General features: G+C 39.3%; 1 protein-coding gene across 1 annotated transcript in view; it reads right to left on the bottom strand.

Moving 5' to 3' along the window:
* Positions 1-1,361: 1,361 nt before the first annotated feature.
* LOC117454732 (uncharacterized) overlaps positions 1,362-16,062 on the bottom strand; it is a 62,010-nt gene continuing 47,309 nt past the window's right edge. The window contains exons 7-24 of the mRNA XM_034093874.1: positions 14,989-15,036; positions 12,598-12,716; positions 9,075-9,288; positions 8,207-8,346; positions 7,948-8,074; positions 7,791-7,826; positions 7,050-7,189; positions 6,787-6,913; positions 5,854-6,011; positions 5,637-5,763; positions 5,520-5,552; positions 4,809-4,921; positions 4,533-4,662; positions 4,312-4,451; positions 3,589-3,712; positions 2,945-3,103; positions 2,664-2,823; positions 1,362-2,323 (exon numbers count right to left, since the gene is read on the bottom strand). Coding sequence (XP_033949765.1) covers positions 2,235-2,323; positions 2,664-2,823; positions 2,945-3,103; positions 3,589-3,712; positions 4,312-4,451; positions 4,533-4,662; positions 4,809-4,921; positions 5,520-5,552; positions 5,637-5,763; positions 5,854-6,011; positions 6,787-6,913; positions 7,050-7,189; positions 7,791-7,826; positions 7,948-8,074; positions 8,207-8,346; positions 9,075-9,288; positions 12,598-12,716; positions 14,989-15,036 — 2,184 coding nt within the window. The 3' untranslated portion in view covers positions 1,362-2,234. The remainder of the gene's footprint in view (positions 2,324-2,663; positions 2,824-2,944; positions 3,104-3,588; positions 3,713-4,311; positions 4,452-4,532; positions 4,663-4,808; positions 4,922-5,519; positions 5,553-5,636; positions 5,764-5,853; positions 6,012-6,786; positions 6,914-7,049; positions 7,190-7,790; positions 7,827-7,947; positions 8,075-8,206; positions 8,347-9,074; positions 9,289-12,597; positions 12,717-14,988; positions 15,037-16,062) is intronic.

The following is a 16,062-nucleotide window of genomic DNA, read 5'->3' as shown; positions in this document are numbered from 1 at the left end:
CACTCCCCACTTATAAAAATAGCACTTTACCACTGCACCCTCTCTAATCTCAGATGCACCCTTAGTCATTTTGTTCTGGAACCGGGCCTGCTTTACCGCACCGTTGGGACGAAGAAAGAGCTGAAGCTCTCAGTCTACCAGTCCATCTCTGTCCTACCCTCACCTATGGTCATGACCAAAAGAATAATCCTGGATACAAGTGGCCAAAATGGGTTTACTCCGGAGGTAGGCTGTTATCTCCCTTAGGAATAAGGTGAGAAGTTCAGTCATCTGGGAGGGACTTGGAGTGGAACAGTTGCTCCTTGGCGTTAACAGGAGCCAGCTGAGGTGGTTCAGGGAGATGTTCCAGGCATGTTCATCCGGGAAGAGACAGAGGGGCAGACTCAGGACCAGGTGGAGGGATTGTATCTATACCCTGGCCTGGGAGCACCTTGGAATCCCCCAGTCAGAGCTGGTTGATGTGGCCCGGGAAAGGGACGTTTGGGGCTCTGTGCTGGAACTGCTACCTTCGTGACCCGGCTCGAATAAGTGGTAGAAGATGGATGGATGGACAAGAGGGCACTTTTAAAAATGAACTAAAATGAGTTGTATTATTGCTGGCATGCAACTCTTTAATATTATATTTGTGTTACAAATTATAAGCGCAGTTAGGTATTAGTGCAGTTTATGGTAACTTTTATTTATTCTGAGAGTAGCTTTGCTGGAGTTCAACTTCTTCCAGTTAGATGTAATGGAAGCTTGAAACGCAATGCTTTCCCCCCAACACTGACTGCAGTCATTTTCAAAGTAGAAGACATATACGTTGAACTGTCAAGGGATGTGTAAGTTGATAAAACATCTGTTCACTGTTAAGTGTCAATTGACAGGTGATAACAGTTTAATCTGCATTTAGAGTGTTAATGAAACCATGGAACTGTGTGCTGCGCATCAACAGGAATCAGAAGAAAACCAACTGTCATCAACCCGGTCGTTTATAGCTTCTTAGACATATGCAAGGTAAAAAAATGGAAAAATTGAACATTGATATGATCCCTTTGTTTAGGAGGATGCTGTTGAAATTGATTAAATTAATTAAAATGTACAGATCAATCAGCAAAAGGAGCTTTTTTTTCAAAAAAAAAAAAATTGTATTTATAGCAAGATAATAGTAAGTGGAGATCATGTTATGAAAGTTAATGAATATTAAAAAGAAGAAAAGGGAAGCCTTAATAAAAAAAAATACAAAGAATTTAGTAGGTTTGCTGCATGTGAATAAAGTGTGTATTTAAAGAATACTATTGATAATTGCTTTGAAATTCACAAGACAGCTTTGTTCCAATAAACAAGGTTTAATTATATTTAATATTTCAAAACCACTCCCTCTTACATAAAATCTGACATCACAACTTCAGCATCAAATATTAACCATAGACTATATATTAACATACAGCTGATGCAGACAAAGTAAAATATATGTAACAATTTAAACATTTAAAAGTACAACAAATACATGGTAACTTGACATCTCCTTGCCCTGCACAATTAAATCTGATATACTGCAACATGTCCCACACATAAACATCCATACATACATAACATAAAACACCGTTAATAAAGCAAAGCATACGTTTCCTGCACACTATGCATCTGTTTGGTTTCATTTTTCCACAATCTGTTTAAAGCACTGGTTGCCCCTTGTTTCTTTACAGCAGGAAAACAATGTCTTAAAATGGAAACTAGGTATGCTTCATTGTAAAAAAGGATAACAAAGCATGAACTACATCAACCTTCCACAGTCAGAGAATGTACATGAGCAGTAATCATACATACAGGGAGATTCTAGGTTAAATACTTTAATTAAAGTGATAAGATTTGATAAAAGTCAATTTGTTCTGTCAATGCAGTGTATGTACATTCTCCAAAAATACATTGTATTCCAGCTTTACAACTCGTGATGAACCTCTGCAGCAGGAGAAGGCACTTTCTCTTTTTTTTAAGTCCTTGCATACAGAAATCCTAATTTGACTGGGAGAATTTGAATGACAGAAAAAAGACAAATAGAAAACTCTGCAAAGCACTGCACTATTTGGTGCAGCTTTTCAGTACTTATTTAGATTCTTACTCTCACAATGTTCATACAAGTGACATCATTCATGGAGTGGGAACAAATAATACAGTGGCAGTGGATCCCAGTATCATGGGTTTGTAAAGAGATGCACTGCTGAGGAAAGTTTGAAAAGGGAGATGGGAGCTTTTTATAGCAGCTCTATCTCCCACTGTTGGCTTGGCCTCTCATCATCCTCCGGCATAATCACCAGATGGTCCTTGTCGTAAGATTTGCCACCTGAGGAAATAAAACATGATAACTTAATCAAATATAGCACTAATTCCAAATTCAAGATATAATCTCATGCTATAATGAATATAGATATGGTAAAAATGTATTTTTTAGTAGCAGACAGTGATGGAACACATTCACATGAGTACTTTTTAACAGTTACATTGTACAGAAAAGACAGTCTTCCTATGGATCTATCCATCTCATAATAATTAAGGGACTCATAAATGACCCTAATATAATTTTGCATACATTTTTAGCATTATCAGGAAAAGTGTCATCCATTCATAAATGATTGTGCAATTAGTCAATGCCAATGTTTTTTTCTCTCTCTTTTTTGTCATACCTTTGACATCCATGACGAAGCCAAGGAAAGTCAGGTTGGTGATGAGGCCTCTCATCTTGGCGGACCAGTTCTGGATGGGCTGCCGGGTCTCTGCCCACAGGACCACCTTGGCTCCCGGCTCTACGTTGCCCACCACCTGCAGGCTCATGACGGGGGACAACTGCAGTACACACACACACGGTATAGGATTAGACCGGCTCAGGTAAGATGACAGGTTCAGGCTTTAGTTTGCAACCTGGATCAAACCTTATGAAATGTCCCACATGTCCTGTATTGCTTACCTTGCTCTTGATGAAGCCGTCCTCATAGAACCAGACGTCGCTCATGGGCTCACACTCTGGTGTCACCACCACTCGTCCTGATTTCAGCTCCTCCACGCCGCCCTGGATCGACAGGAAGTGACCCCTCTCTTTGTTCTTGATGCGGAGAAAGTGGCGCTTCTGCAGGAAGCAAAATATCACAAAATATGTTCTTAAGAGTTAGAGATCAATGGAGGTTTGTCTGTGTTGACCCCACGCAAATAAAATCACATTCATTAATACCAAAGGAATAACATAAGATTTTTGTCATATTTAGTTTGAATAGTTTACAGTTTGAGCAGATAATCACATTTAATTCCAGTTCTTCCTCTTTTTTTTTTCATATATTGTTCTTTCTTTTACTTCTGGTACAGGCTTTGTGTTTGGTTAAACAGCCAATAATGTTATCTTAGGCATGTTCTGGTATTCATAGCAGTTAATGCTTATTCATTTGTTCTTTTTACGAAAGTTAGAAAACCCCAACGTTTAAATAAATGTTCTTTAACTTGTGTCAATACTAAAATATAACATCAGTCACAAGAAACTGTACTCTTCAACCATTTAGTTTACTAATGCCGATTTACACATTTAATACACATATTTACCAATATTGAGGGTTAACAAACCTGTCTGATTGGGAACATTGAGCCAATAGTCTCTAGCGAGCTAAACTTCAGCCAGTTGGTGATCTCAATTGGTTCCAGTAGGAATTGGCGCCCCCTGTAGTTACTGTATTGATATATCACCCAACTGCAAAGGAAGAGAGACAACATTAGAGAAGACTTTGCACTCAAAATGTTATTCAAAAAATAAAAGGAAACATTCTGAGTAAGGCTCATATACAGCTCTGAAAAAAATTAAGAGACCACTGAAACAATTCTCATTTTCTCTGGTTTTACTATTTATAGGTATGTGTTAAAATTATATATATTTTGTATTATTCTATAAAATACTGACAACATTTCTCTGTGATGGTCACCGACACTGGAATGGAATGGCTGCCATACATGTAGAGATTGAGATTTAAGAAACATTTTGGAGTGGTCTCATAATTCTTTCAAGAGCTGTATGTTAATGATATTATTAAATAATAAATGTTTAATGCTAAAATGTATTTATCACTTTAATGTTGCAGCTGGTAGAATTTATACTAGATTATGAGTTTCATCAAGGGATCAATAAAGTGTATCTAAACTTATAATAATGTATGATTACATGAAAGTTATTTGTTGATTTATTTGTATTTAATACATTTTTCTGAAGTATATAGTAGCAAGTATGCATAGTGTAGTACGTGATTAATTGTACTCAGTTTTCCAGCACTGCTAGACATTGTGTGAGACGCGTACCAGCCGCTGTTGACTCTGACAGACAGGATGTGGTTGTTGAAGCCCTCTTCCATCATGCTGTGGATCTCTGAGTCCATGGTGATCTCTCTGCCCTCCAGACACTCCATGCCAAACAGAGAGATGGAGGGGACGGAGAATGTCTGGAGAGGGAGAGATGGAGGTTCAGAGCGAGACAAAGGACAGAATACAGAGCATTTTTATTCAAATGAGGGCTCTCTCACTATCGGGACGAGCTTGGCAGAGCGGATGTAGGAGCCGGGCAGACATCCCATGCTGGTCAGATTGGGGTAGTCTCCTTCAGATAAGACGAACAAGTTCCCAGAGTACTTTTTATCCTCGTAGAGCACCCAGCTGAAACACAGACAAACGCAACGTTATGTTTGATCCTCCTCTATCTCACCCTCACCACTGCAACTCCATGTTGTTCACCCATGGACTTGTCCCCTTTTGATCTTTTTTCCTGTGATTATTGTAATGTTTTGGTAAAGGCTCCTCACCTTCCCCCGGACATTCTGCAGGACTTGGTCAGTACTTTTTCTGGGATTTCTTCCTGGTTGTGGTTAAAGATGTGACACTGGCCCTTGAAGTCCGCCTCAGAGTACAGTATCAGCTGTCAGGTAGAGATAGAAGTAAAGGAAAGAAATTAGATGAACACATTTATAACCCGAGGTGTTTTTTTCTTCTAATTATGTTTGCCTTTTTGGCACTGTATGCAACATACTACAAATCAAAGCTTGCCCTGCCCTGTGAAAGCATCTTCATTCTTCATTTGTATAGTGGTCTTTTAATAAAAGGTTCTTACAAAATATAAAAAAGTAAACGTTTGGGTGTCTTTGGCTAAGGAAACCTTGGGCTCCGAAGCAAATCAGTTTCAAGCATCGTTACATGCCGACATATATAAAGGGACTTTCCCTTCATAAACATATGGTCCAGCTTGTGGCCAAAAAATGGGGTTAAAAATGTGCACCATTCTAGCAAAAAAAAAAGGTTTAATCCCAATCTGTAGCCCTGTTGACATAAAAGACGTGTGTGCATCTGTTTAAAAACCCTACATACCATCATTTTCTTGTGTCCAAAAGTCAAGCTATGTTTTGGCAACTATCCTATCTAAGAGTAACATAACACTGCAGATAAAATTGCCTACAATATAAGATAAAATAATGATACGCATAAAACAAGATGAAACTGAGAAAATCAAGTCAGAATACCTCATAGCTGGTCCTTGTGCTGTCCGTTGGAGCCTTAAAAATAACACAGAAAAGCCATCAGCAACATCAGAAATGGATATTTAATTGATATTTTGAAGACGTTGTGATGGCCCTCACCATCAGGATGGGCTGCACGGAGCAGATGCGGTTGTCCTGAGAGCCCCAGTCAGCACAGTTGTTATAGAAACCTTTCTCTAAGATGTACTGGTTACCAGAGAAGTCCACATGAGAATAGGCTATCCATCTGTAAGGAGGAAACAATCACCTCATTAATGTGATGCATTCCCACTTCACAGGAGGATTGTTTAATACGTTGTAGAATCTTTCAACTTACGCCCCGCTGAATACTTCGATGGAGCGCGTGGAGGGTTTGAACTCCAACAGCTCAACGTCAGCAATGGCGTCCGTCACCTCGAAGGTGTTGTCCTCTGCCATTCCCTCCTGGTCTTCCTCTGGCTGCTCAAACATCACCATCATGGGCTCTGTTAGGTCCTGCGCAAAAGAAATAGAAAATGGGTAAACTTTAATTAAGTCTCATGGGGATGAACAGCTATTTTGGGTGAAAATAACATTCTGTTTAAGTCACTTTTCAACTTGTGTCAATGCTAGAATGTGCAGTGAAAATTAGGAAACAGCACTGACAAATTAAAACTATCCCTGCATGATTAACAACATTACAAAAACTGCACAAATGACTTGATATACAAGGTTGAGTATCCTTATTGAAAAAATATTTGAGTATTTTATGTGGCAGATCATACCTGCTGGGAACCACACTCTATTCAAAATGTATTTGTGTTTTGTAAACTGCACCATATTAACATGATCCTGAGCTAATAGATCGGAATTTGAATCATAACGCTGATGCTGTCCCGAGTTGCCTTTCATGCCATTCAACTTGTGGCGCAGGACTATAATGGCCATGCATCAGGGTTCAAAGCCACCTTTACATAAGAAAAGACCCAATTGATGTACAAAACAATATATACACATAATACAAAGTGAATAATGCAGGAAGAGATTAAGCACAGTTTGACTACAGGTATAGTTACTCAAATAAAATGCTAATGTAATGTGGATAATATAACCTATCATCGAATGCCGGTCTGACTTGACGTTTACTGAAACTCAAGATCAGATCAAAGTTAATCCTTCCATTGCAAAATAATGTCATCGTTGGTTAAATCAAGGTTACACAGTCCACCTTCTTTTGTAATTAGACAATTTCATCTGCGGATAGCCCCACCAAATAGTCCTCGTTACTTACTGCTCGTATCACCCTGACGGAGCGCATCTCGATGTCGATGCCCCCCCACACCCTCCAGTCGTGGTACTCCCCCTCCTCCAGCAGGTACTGGCGCCCTCGGTAGCCCTCCTTCTCGTAGCCCACCCAGCTGCAGAAACACACACATTATTTTAATCTTTTCATAGTGGCTCTAAGCCCACCTGAATTGTGGGACTTCATTATTAATCATCACTAAGAAGCCTTTTCAAGGTTCAGTGGATACAAACAGAAAAGGCAGCACTCACATTCCTCCCTGGACTTTAAGAGAGCCCACGTTGTGCATAAAGGCCGTCTGCTGCCGGTCTTCTCTGGTCATGAAGTTCCTCATGTCGGTGTGGATGGTCCTCGATTTCCCAGAGAAGTATGGCTTTTCAAATACCTCCATCTAGGAACCAAGGGTGTCATTTACTATTTGAACAATGATAGTTTCTAAAGTGTCAGTGATCATACTGTGTCTGACATGCAGTACAGTATGACAAGTGGTAGGAGAAGTACTCTAATCATATACTCATGTTAAAGTACATATTCTACAGTGTAGAAATACTGTTAAAAGTGATAGTCCTGAATTCAGTTAGCTACTCAAGTTAAAAGTATATATATTTTACCAAATAACCCATTTCATAATAATAAAACATTATTGGACTATAATCAAACATTTGATAGATAAATGCAATGTTGGAGATTGTAAAGGTGGTCCTAGTTTTTTTTTTTTTTAATATACAGCCGATCAACTTTATCTATAACAATAAAATATCCTGTATTGTTCGTTGAAAAAAGGTGTAGAATAACTGTGTAAACTAACCACGTAGTGGAATAAAAAGCTACAATATTTGCATATGAGATGTACAGTAACATTAAAGTAAACAATTCCAAGTACAATAAGCTTGACATTTTACTTAAATAAAAAGTACGTCTACTTAGTTACTTTACACCAATGCATATCACAGCCTAAGTATTCAGCATACATTTTTGGCATACTTTCTTACCTTTGGTTCACTTTTATTTTCCACTTTAGGTTCACCCTGTGATGAAAAAGAAATACATTTAACTTAATAAAACAAGCAGTGGATATACTTTCATTCATAAGTATACAGACTCAGTAAAGAACATGGCTTGTAAAATATTTTTAACTATGCCACTTACGACTTTGAGTGGATGCAGTGATCCCACATAGGGCTGTTCCACTCCCCATGCCGCGGGATTGGGGAACCCCCCCACCTCCAGGACACGTGGTATGCCCTGGAAGAAGGGATGTGCGTACACCAGCCATCTGAGCAGGAGAAAATACAGAAAACAAGATTAAATTAACCGTAATGGCAAATGATACACTATTATATGAACAACGTTATTATGTAGACAACTTGACACATTTTGTTTTCACAATTTATCATTCAGAACTCACAGCCCAGCATTAATGATGATAGAGTTGGCCTTGATGGGGTAACCAAAAATCCTGGCATCTTCAGACGTGTCTCTGAAGGTGACCTTCTTCCCTTCTGCGTTCTCCTCTGGGAAAAGACTGATTTCTGGGACGCTGTAGTCCTGAGGGAGGACAGAAAGCATATCCAAGTTGTTTAGGTTCTCTGATGCTGTTTTAAATGTATTTTAAAGCCCAACCAGGACCAGTTATTTATGATTGATACCCATACAATCAACACATAACACAAACAACATATTTGAAAAGGATGTGTTTGCTTTTTACAGAAACATGACCAAGATATGGACTGAGCTGGGCATTTTACAATTAAAAAATACATTTGTCATTACTCTCTTGTCGACAAATGGTGGACTATATGATGATGTTTAACAACCTCGAAGATAGCTCCAAAACTAAAAAGCTAATAATGTATAGCTTTATGGTTTTGTAATTCTTGTAGCTTATGTTGTTGCTTTGGTTCACATTGAAAAGTCTGGGACTATACAAAGTGTGAAGTATACGGTGGCTGAGCTGCTGCACTAGTAAACTAGTTAAGATGGAAACATACAGTGAAAAAAAAGATGTTAACAACTTGAAAAATAAATAAAACATTAACTTGAACATTCAATAGGTTTCTCCTTAAAATAATTGAAATATCAAATGCACCAGGTGGTTGCTCATACATTCGACACTAGATGGTGCTACAGAGTTGAAACCCCATCATAACTGATTAGCTACTGTACTAAACAGCCTTTTTAGCATCAGATAACAATGTTAAAGAGATAAGATCAGAACAGAATCACTTTATCCTATTTCTGACGACAGCAAAAACAACAGAGTGAAGTGAACTCACCCTGACTGCTCTTCGAATGGACCCGATGATGAACTTCCTCTCAGGCTTAGTCTCAGTTTTCTCTTCACTTGATTCTCCGTTCTGGTCTCCACCCTCTATCTGCCCGTTCTGCAGTTCTTCCTCTGGGGGGTTGAAGGGGTAGATGAGCTCTAGGTCTCCCTCGTCCAGAGCGATCTTCTCCCCTTTGAAGTTAGGCTTCTCATACAGCACCCATCTAAGAGGGGGAAAGGGCTGGGGTCATAACCTCCACTGTAATATCAGCAGTTCTCCTGGGTGTGTTGGTATACCATGCACAGCCTCTGTTGATGTGTTCTATTATTTTGTTCTTCAACAGTGCTCAGACATGGGCACAAAAGTGTCACCGTTTTTCTCTAAGTGGTGTTGCTGATTATCTTCTCAAACAATGCAACTTGACTTGAAACATCTACATTGTAATGAATGTCCTAACATTTGTTATAATGTCTGAACATTACATATGCTAAATTGTTAAGTTGCTGCCCATCATTTTGAGCCATGGATGTGTACTTACCTACGTATGTAGTCTTTATTTGTATTAGTAACACTGTCGTTCAAATGCAAACACTGTACATTTCCCCGCTGTGGGAGTAATAGGCCTAAAGGATTTCTGATTCTGATAATATATTAGTTTTTACTGGGAAACTGTATTAGAATAAACTAGTGCTGTCAAAATTATCGCGTTAACCCTCTGAGACCCACATAGGACATTTCTGTTTTTGTATATTTTTGTGTTTTGCCTAATAAATTGTCATTTCTTTGCAGTAAAATCAAGTTTTACACATCCCAGAAATCAACACAACCTCAGCTAATGATATGTGTCACTCATTAGAGACTTATATACACTATAATAGGGGATATTTGCCCATAAATAAAAAATAAATAAAAAACGGAGCTTGAATGTTTTACTTATTTCATTAAAAAGAACTGCTAACCATAACATTGAAAGAAACATTCAACACAGAAAATTGCACACATTTATTATCATTGTATCATAACTGATTAGAAGATTCTAACGTATTCTGTTTAATAGTTATGCCCATTCTTTTGGGCAGTGTCCATGGGCGTTTTTTTGCGAAGAATTGTCATTTTCTGTCCTGCCAATTTTGAAGAGTACACATGATATATCATGTCCTCAATCACACATGGCATGCTGAGCAGATTCGTCTGAATTTTCATCAACATTGTCCCCTTGAAAAATCTGCTCCAAAGCCTCAGCTGTAGTAAACGTCTTTGCCGTCCTTGTTTACTTTCAAAACACTAAAAGAACGTATTCCAACTTTTATTTATTTATTTCGCGCGTGGAATTATACCGGCTCTCATTTCAGTAAACATAACATCAGAACAGACAGGCAACCCTCTGAATCAGACTCCGATTGGCTGTGACTGCATCCACTCAGAGTGTCCGATTCAGAAACGTGACTCTTTCACTCTTTACGTCAGAAACAAAGATGGTGGATGAGAATAGATCTATAAATGATGAGCGATGCGCCAGAATCAAGGTGAGACCATCCGCAGCATATACAACTTTATGCATTCATTTCACCGAAATAAGTAAACGCCTCTCAATGAAAAACTGAATAGAGTTGTTTAGTGCCGTTTCTGTAGTTGAAGAGGAAAAACACGGCATGTCTCTGGCTGAAACAGCTGAGAAGTTATGACGCTTTGAACACAACGTGATCTTTGGGATCGTATACGGCCCCGTGGGTCTCAGAGGGTTAACGGCGGTAATTAATTTGTTGAATTAATTGCTTTAAAATATTTAACGCATTTAAGGCATGTGCAGAATGGCCCGCCCCATACGTGAAAACTTTTGTCACGTAGTGATCGTCTTCACAATAGAACATCTTTGATAACGGCGTGGTGTTGTTGCAGGAAGTCCCGACGGAGATTACTTTTGCTGTAGTACAGGGGTGCACATAACTGGTACGCAGGTTATGTGCTTAATCTGAAATGCGTACCGTCACTTGTGTCACAAAGCGCATTTGCGTACCGACGTACTTGTGAAGCTTTTCCAGAAGGCGGTTAGATCACCGGACGACAGAGTCGGTCTCCGTGTGCACAGACAGGGCTGCTGTTAACGTCGGTCTGTACAACGGAATTGTGCCAAAACTACACCAACCGGCTGCGGAGGGAGACTCCCCCCTTCACTGGAGAACTGCGCTAAAACAGCTGATCACAACGTTCACACTCTGTGGTCACGAAGTACTCCACTAGCCCCCCCCCCCCTGTCGACTTTCCTGAAGTAATCCCCGTTGATAGAAATCAACACGTAATGAATTAAGACCCCACGGTTTGATGATTGATAGGTGTGTGGGTTGTCTTTCATTTTGACACGCAGAAATAAACATACATACTGTATGTTAAATGGATATATCCACCTTCTTTCATTTATCTTTCCATTCCCACAACAATATACATACATAAATGGCATATTTTGGACATAGTTCGAATGGTGATTAATCATGATTAATTAATTTTTAAACTGTGATTAATCTGATTAAAAATTGTAATCGTTTGACAGCCCTAGAATAAACACTTCCTTGTCTTTGATATTTTTTAATTAGCTGTGGTTTGGTCAGTAATGCAGGGTGTGATGCTTCAGATGAAAGCTTAATTATTTCTTTGAAGCAGGTGTTAGTCTGGCGGTACAGGTCGGATCAGTTCTGCTCCAACTGAACACTGTGTCTAGGTTTGATAAAACATTCCACATCTGAGGCAAGTGTGTGTTTAAGCATGTGTGTGGGAGTTTGAACAATTTAAGGCATTCACATGACCACAGAGCATCAATAGCTGGTATGTTTTGAAGTGACACCGCATGAAAGTATTCGGAGAGGGTTCGGTGTTTTATTACACAACTATCATTTTCAGTGAAACCAGGACTGGAGGTGTAATCCTATCTACTCGAGCAATTTTGAAGATCTAAGGAGGCTTCGGGTTTATCGTTTGTTATCTGCAACCATTTGCGAAAGTTACAGTCTAGCTGCACCGGATGGTTAAAAAACTAAAAATTTCTAAATGTCTTAAAAGTGTGCAGTGGTATTTGCTTATTGCCTTGTAGCAATTCCACGCTACAAAGTTAAGTAGATTTTAAAGTATATTTTGCATTCACTTTGCAAAGTGACAAAATAAAGTATACTCAAAGCAGTCTAAAAAAGGAAGCCTTCATTTTCTTTCTCGCCGTCAATGTACGCTATTGTCCCACAATGCAATGCACAAGTAAATGAAGGAGACTGCAACAAATAAACTATGATGGGGAAACATTTAACACAAAATAAGACCGAACAGAATCACAATCTTTGGCAATTCCTGTGTCATTTCTTGCATGTACACATTTGCAGAAGTGCAGTATTTTGGGATACAAACTACTTACAGCACCAGCAGTATACAGAAGCTACATTTTGAATGCTGTTTTTTGTACAGTAGTATTGGATTGAATATCGTTTTACGGGAAACATTTACAAATGTACATGAACTTCTGCAATGTGTGTGCCGTTCAGCCACTCACCCTCCTCTGACGACCCTGATGGAGATGGTCTCTTGCAGGTCCCATGGCGTAGCATCGATGACATCACTGCGCACCTCGAGCCTCTGCCCGCACATTCCAGGTCGGTCAAAGATATACAACTAGAGCAAAGGTGAAGAGATTTAGAACAAGATTATAGATCAGATTTACTACACGGTGTTACTTGCGGCCCCAGGGCGGGCGTTTGCCAATACAGGTGTGATGTCTGTGACTGAGGGCAATTGCCTGCTCACTATGCACCTCTGCAGCCTCAGAAAGATTTATTAAAAAGATGTTTCGACAGAAAAGTAGTCCCATGTAATGCTTTGCAAAGGGAGTCATTTTGGTAAGAATGTCGAAATGGCAAACCAAATCAAATCACAGGAATGATAAAGAGTTACTGCAAGCAAGAGTTTAACCTGTTTGACTGAAAAATCCTTTATATGGAAATGTCAAGAAGGGAGCCAATATCATCTTGTTGCATTATCTCAGGTTTCATGTCAAAGCATGAATCTTAAATGTCATGCTTGTCCCTTTAAGACATCAAATACAACACTGTAGAATGTAGGGGTATGGGAGTAAAGTTGCAGAGTTGTCCTAATTATTTATTATTTGCTCAGTGAAAAAGCAGTGAGAGTTATTCTCAGATGGATCAATGATAAACCCAGTCTAGTTAAGAACATAATACTTTAAGAGGCTCTTTGTTTCTTGAGCTTGACTTTGTTGAATGTTGCTTTCTAAATAACCTTTCCCCTTTCTACAGTACAGGCATGTTGGGTCCATTCAGGTTAAGGCCCTGGGGCATGGAAGAGTTCCTAGAAGCTGATCCTAAATGTCAGCTCCACCTCTGGTTCTCAGGATTGCTCGTATACAAGGTGTGCTGCATGCAGCAGCAAGCCTGATCTTTAAAAGTCAATAATCATGTGTCTTGGAATAGGGAAATGTGTGCATTTTAACGGCATACGTCACAACTACCAGGTAGATGTTGCCTGGGGTATTTGGGATGATCTGGTTAAGAACAAACAGTGAATGAATGTGTTGCAGCACAATGCCACACCACCTTAACATCTCACACCTACTGTACCTATTATCACAACGACACCTCTATAACATACAGCTGTCTCTGCAGTTTGTTTATATCAAGATAACTTTGCACTGCTGCAGTTTAAACAATGGTGAAGTATATTCACCTCTAATAGCCAATTTTGTCATTATTCATATCACATGTGTCCAACTCATTTTCAGTTTTCTCTCATAGTTAAATGTTGATGCAGAAACATTCTATTTAACTATGTCTGTAGTAGGTCATTGATATAAGTTGAAAGAACATTGAGCTACACTAAATGCTTCTACCACATTCTAACCTGGGGCCTCATTTATAAAGGGATATACGCTCAAAAAACGGCGTACGCCAGTTTCTACGCAATGTTTCCGATTTATAAAATACTAACTTGACGGGAAAATGTGCGGTCCTCCACGCAAACTCTAACCCATGCGTACGCACAAACCTAACCCATACCTAAGCACAAAAGCGGGAGAGACGAGAACTTGCGACACCGCGTTGGCAGAAGGAAGAATGGAGAGAAATATGTGGAAATAATACCATAAATAAAATGTTACCTCTCATTTATCATATATGAAGAATTTATTTTCAAACATTGATTAAAGCCAATCTTAAAATGATTTAACAAACGCCTGTTTGAGAATCCTCAGGGCACACAAAAACATAACTTGGAGAAATAAATAAATACGGATATGTTATTGAAAACCACCTCGAATATGTTGTGTTAATGTTATGAAATGTTTTCTCATAAATGATGCGGTAAGCAGGAGGACAGAATTACGTCTAAACTGACGCCGTTTTGCATTTCAGTTTGTAGATACGAGCATGGTTTTATATACTTGTTATATCCTGTTTAATCGTGTTTTATGCCATTTGCCAAGACTTGATAAGTCGCTCGTAAAACACAGGAGGTATGGAAACTAAGAACAGCATATCTGGTAAATTGTACAGCTAATATAACACAACACATTAGTTGTATTTCCTTTAACTGGTGGATATAGAGTTGCTGCGGGGAGGGGGGGGGGGTTGAGACGCACAGGCTGCAGTGGAGATGCTGCGCACAGCTGATCGACAGCTGGGACACAAACCACCAAACACAAAAACATAATTCAGATCCAGTCGTCATGACTCCACTCCGGAGGGATTCCCCGTTCACTTCTTACAGTTTCTCATCAAGGGGGGATTGTGTGGGAGAGAAACTCCCTCTGGAATGAACTTTGGGATCTTTGCTTTTGGAGACCATTCTATCGATTTGAACACACATTCGCACATGTACTGTCTCTCACTAGTATTTCGATGAATGTATTGAACTATGTCGTGTGGAGACTCACCTTTCCAGGACGAGGATTGAGCTTCCCATGCTCCTTCTCTTTTGTGAGCTACAAAAGAAAAAACACATTTATTTTAGAAAGCTTTCTTATATATTTAGTATTATCTTAGTGCATTGTCTTTTGTTTTACACACAGTCAAGTTAAAAGCCAAGAGTAAGTACAGTGCTGTATACAAATAAAAGGACTATCAATAATACAAACGACTGTATGAATGTGAAAATAAAGACTGGACTTCAAAAGCATGAGCACTATTACACATTTTTAGGTTAGACCTCATGTCCGCATACATTTTATATCGACTGCACCCAGTTTCTACCTTGTGGATTTACACATGCCAGACAATCTAAAAACATGTGTTTATGTTCAACAGGTTCTGTTGGCGCCGGGGAGGCAGAATGAGAACAGGGGACCACTCCATGACAAAATAAGCACCTCTATGACAGGTGTGAATACTTTACATTCCGCCCTGGTATCTATATACCGAACATTCTAGTACTACTCCCATTGATTACAGGAGATCTGTTCTGAAATGACATGAGGATTGATTGGGTGCGTGTGTGCCTGTTCTTTAGGGCCTTCGAATCTCAGCTGGTATGCTGCTTGAATTTCTAGGTTGTTTGATTGTGCAACTCCGATTATGGTTGCAGATGAGTGCCATGCAATTATCAAATAGAATGTTCAGAGGGAGCAGCGTTTGGTCTCAGGTATCACTCCACTCTCTGGAAGCCCAGTAGGAAACGGGGTATGATCTGGATCAGGTTACAGACCAAAGTCGACCTCCTACAGAAGCTCTCATTTCAACAGGCCGCATTACTGTCCCACCTAGACCTAGCCCTCATTTACTTTAGAAACATTTTTAATTGAATGCATTCTTAGGAAAAATAACCAAACCCAACCAAATGTAGTTGAAATGTAAATAAGAATGGATTTACTTCCTACATTTTCAGTTAAAGCAAGGTGAGGGGATCAATGGTGCTTTTTCAGTATTGACCTTGTGAATAAGAGTAATTCACTGTTCACAAATGTACTACAACAGAAGTTTCCATCTATAAAGCCTATTAGAAAATCTACTCC

The sequence above is a fragment of the Pseudochaenichthys georgianus genome, chromosome 11 (assembly GCF_902827115.2).
Source record: "Pseudochaenichthys georgianus chromosome 11, fPseGeo1.2, whole genome shotgun sequence".
NCBI lineage: Eukaryota > Metazoa > Chordata > Actinopteri > Perciformes > Channichthyidae > Pseudochaenichthys > Pseudochaenichthys georgianus.
The sequence above is the reverse complement of the archived record's forward strand: the minus strand, read 5'-3'. Positions and strand labels throughout refer to the sequence as shown.